This window comes from Gekko japonicus, unplaced genomic scaffold (genome assembly GCF_001447785.1).
Source record: "Gekko japonicus isolate JY-2015 unplaced genomic scaffold, Gekko_japonicus_V1.1 scaffold5230, whole genome shotgun sequence".
Classification (NCBI taxonomy): domain Eukaryota; kingdom Metazoa; phylum Chordata; class Lepidosauria; order Squamata; family Gekkonidae; genus Gekko; species Gekko japonicus.
Window position 1 is genome coordinate 14,490 of NW_015171658.1, and position 3,589 is coordinate 18,078.

Here is a 3,589-nt window from a genome sequence, read left to right on the forward strand (position 1 = left end):
CATAACTCATTAGCATATGCCACACCCCCTGACATCACCGGAAGTGTGTCATAAGGCCACACACCCTGCCCCCAACGGTCCCGGCCGCCGGGAGTGTAAGGAAGCCCCGCGAAGGCCCTCCCTGGCCCCAGGCAGGCAGGGGTGGGGAGAGGCAGGGAGGAAGCAACTTACCCTCCCTCTTCTCCTGCCTCCTCCTGTCTGAATGAGGGCCGGAAGCGGGGCGGCCGGAAGCAGGGGGTGGGGCTTCGTCATGTGCCCCGCCCCCCATACCTCACCCGGGGGAACTGCGATCCCCCGCGATTCTCCCCGAAATGACCTCTGGGGAGGACTTTTAGTGTCCTGGTGGACCTCCTGATAGCACCTGGTATTTTTGGCCACTGTGTGACAGAGTGTTGGACTGGATGCGCCATTGGCCTGATCCAACCTTGGCTTCTCTTATGTTCTTATGGACTGGTTAGTAAGCCTGGCTTTGTGGCCAGCAACAGCAAGAGTAATCACAAGAAGAAGAGATCTCCAGGGAAGGTAATTGGAAGCCTAGCCAGATCCCCGTGAGTCGTGGGGTATCAGCCTGGAGGGCAGAGGGGACTGCTGCTTCTTTCCTGGGCAGATATGGGGGATTCATCTAGCTGCATTGAGGAGCAAATGAGGGGTCCCAGGCATGGTCATTTCTACATTCATGGACTAGTAAGGAGCTTTTCATACAAGGTGGAGGGTGGGGGGAGGGGAAAGAGAGGCTTCCAGCCTTTTGACAGAATGCATTTTGGATAAACTGACCAGCTTAAGACGGAAGCTTATGAAGGTCCTGGATTGATTCACTGACCTTCCATCAGTTTATCTAGTTTGGCCTTCATACACTGCAAAGATCTGTGTAATATTAAGCATGGATTGGAACTGCAGATTTATTTGCAAGGGAACTGAACAGATATTGTTAAATGTCAAAAGCTATTTTTTTTATACTTCACTTCATATAATAAAACCTTTTCTGTGGCCGTATGTCCAGATGATGTTTGCTTTCCATTCTTGCTTAGCAACTGGTTGGGAATCTCTCCGAAGAGACAACCTCTGGACCAGTGGCACCCCCACCAACTCTGTCAAGTTATGCTGAAGATGTGGATTTTTCAGGACATCATCTCTTAGAAGGATCTGTGGTCCCCACTGAAGTCACGGAAGTCACAGAGCAAGGCACTGTATATTTTAATCTCTTTACCTGTATATTCCTCAGGCAAGAATCTTTTCTCTTAATAACAATAACAGCCATACATTAATAAAAGAATGAATAATAATACTCTGACAGAATGCTAACAGATCAAGGATTCTGGTTTCAAACCGCAAAACTGAGAGAAGGATGAAGTGTTAAAACCATGTTTTAAAACGTTTCCCTGTGTGGCCCCTAGGCAAATTGAGGCTACACAGGGCTGAACCAGGCAGTGATCTTTTGAACTTCATTTCATCTGTTTGAGCTCTTGGGCTCTGCTTTAAAATTTGTCTCAACCATGAATTCTCCTGAAAGTCTTAGACAAAATCCTGCTATTTATGTCTCCAATTCTGCTATTTACCTTCAGCTGAACTGCTGCAACAGGATGATAATACTTTAAGGACTACAGAAATAATGTATGTGAAATGTTCTGACTGTTCTCAAGCACTGTCTAAATATGAAGATACCTAGATATGGGCTATATAACAGTAACAGTAGGGTTTCACGTAGAGTAACTTGTAGCATTTACTTGAACAACCCTGTAAGGTGACATTTTATTACTATAATTCTGATAACTGCACACGGGGTTGTGGAGTAAGGCTGAGACAGAACAGCGTGGCCGGGGGCATTTTCATAACGATGGTAAAATCTGAACCACATATAGCTCATCCCATGTGCTTCATCATTGCTGAGCAAATTTAGATGCCTGGAAGCCACCAGTCTGAGGATAGTGCTTAGGCCTAGGGACACCTGGTTGCTGTCCCCTGGTTGAGGAGGCACAGCTCAGTGACAGACTGTTCTAAAGTACTGTCTAAATATGAAGATACCTAGATATGGACTATATAACAATAACAGTAGGGTTTCACATAGAGTAACTTGTAGCATTTACTTCAACAACCCTGTAAGGTGACATTTTATTAATATAATTTTGATAACTGCACATGGGGTTGTGGAGTAAGGCTGAGACAGAACAGCGTGGTCGGGGGCATTTTCATAACGATGGTAGAATCTGAACCACATATAGCTCATCCCATGTGCTTCATCATTGCTGAGCAAATTTAGATGCCTGGAAGCCACCAGTCTGAGGATAGTGCTTAGGCCTAGGGACACCTGGTTGCTGTCCCCTGGTTGAGGAGGCACAGCTCAGTGACAGAGCATCTGCTTGGCATGCAGAAGGTCCCAGGTTCCATCCCCAGCATCTCCAGTTAAAAGGACCAGGCAGCAGGTGATGTGGAAGACTGTGATACGGGACCTTGGACAGCCACTGCCACCCTGAATAGACAATACTAACACTGATGGACCAAGGGTCTGATTCAGTAGAAGGCAGCTTTGTATGTTTATGTCTCCAATTCATCAGGGAAATGATAAATCAGAACATGGTGGGATTTAAAACAAGCTGGTTCACTGAAATGTCATCACTGTGTCCAGATTCTGTGTCACTGTGACATTCCTTTTTATCTTCATTTTTGCAGAATGATCTTTCGGGAAGTTTTATCATTCTTAAAGCAATTAAACCCACATTTTTCCATCACAAGTCAGGATTCTACTTCTGCCTCCTAGCGTAGGATGTTCACCAACTCGTTTTCACATGAGCCAAATAAATGTCTTTTCAGTCCCTCTCTGCTTTTGAGCTGTCTTCCTTCCTGGCAAGTGTGATCTGACCATGTAAGCATTGGAGAGTTCTGTGTGATATCCAGATTTTGGCTTCTAGGTGTAACCACTACGATGCCTGCAAATCAAACACTCCCCCACACAACTCAACAGGAGAGCGAAACCACCACGATAGCCCAGGAAATATTAACAACGGAGGCCGGACCTCACACTGGAGTTCCCCAAGGAGCACCTTTTGAAAAGGTAAGGATGTAGTAAGCTTCGGCTTTTGGACTTTTCCTGGCTGGCTGGGGTGGGAGGGTGGGTAGACCAAGGATAGCTCCCCCCTTTGATCCCAATACAGACGGTTGGGATACCATTCCTGTGCTGGATTGTGCATTTTCACACTCATGGAGTCAGTTTATTTTCTTCCACATGTGGCTTAAATAGTGAGGTTTTTCAAGGGAGGGTGCTGTTGTCATTGGTGGCATCACAGTGTACACCCCTTTAGAAAGGTAGGTAGGTAGGTAGGTAGGTAGATAGATATTTTAGTGCTGTTTTAAAAAACAAGGAAAAATATCACTTGTCTTCAGGGTGCAGGAGAGGGAGTGGATTGGAGGTGGGTGAGAGCGGGCGGGACAAAGAAAACCAACAGAAACATTACACATGAGAAAACAGCCAACTCAAAACTGACTTCCAGAAAAACATCGGGGTTTCTAAAGAATGAGGGGGGGGGGACACAACTAAAAACCCAAAGTGAAGACTGGACACGAAAATCCGTGTGGAAATCAAGGAATAAACCAA

The 3,589-nt window shown here is 46.0% G+C and overlaps 1 protein-coding gene across 1 annotated transcript in view; it reads left to right on the plus strand.

The window, feature by feature from the left end:
- Positions 1 to 1,034: 1,034 nt before the first annotated feature.
- LOC107117832 (collagen alpha-1(XI) chain-like) overlaps positions 1,035 to 3,589 on the plus strand; it is a gene marked incomplete at its 3' end in the record, with an annotated part of 23,982 nt that continues 21,427 nt past the window's right edge. Inside the window, exons 1-2 of the mRNA XM_015419997.1 lie at positions 1,035 to 1,182; positions 2,907 to 3,049. Coding sequence (XP_015275483.1) covers positions 2,921 to 3,049 — 129 coding nt within the window. The remainder of the gene's footprint in view (positions 1,183 to 2,906; positions 3,050 to 3,589) is intronic.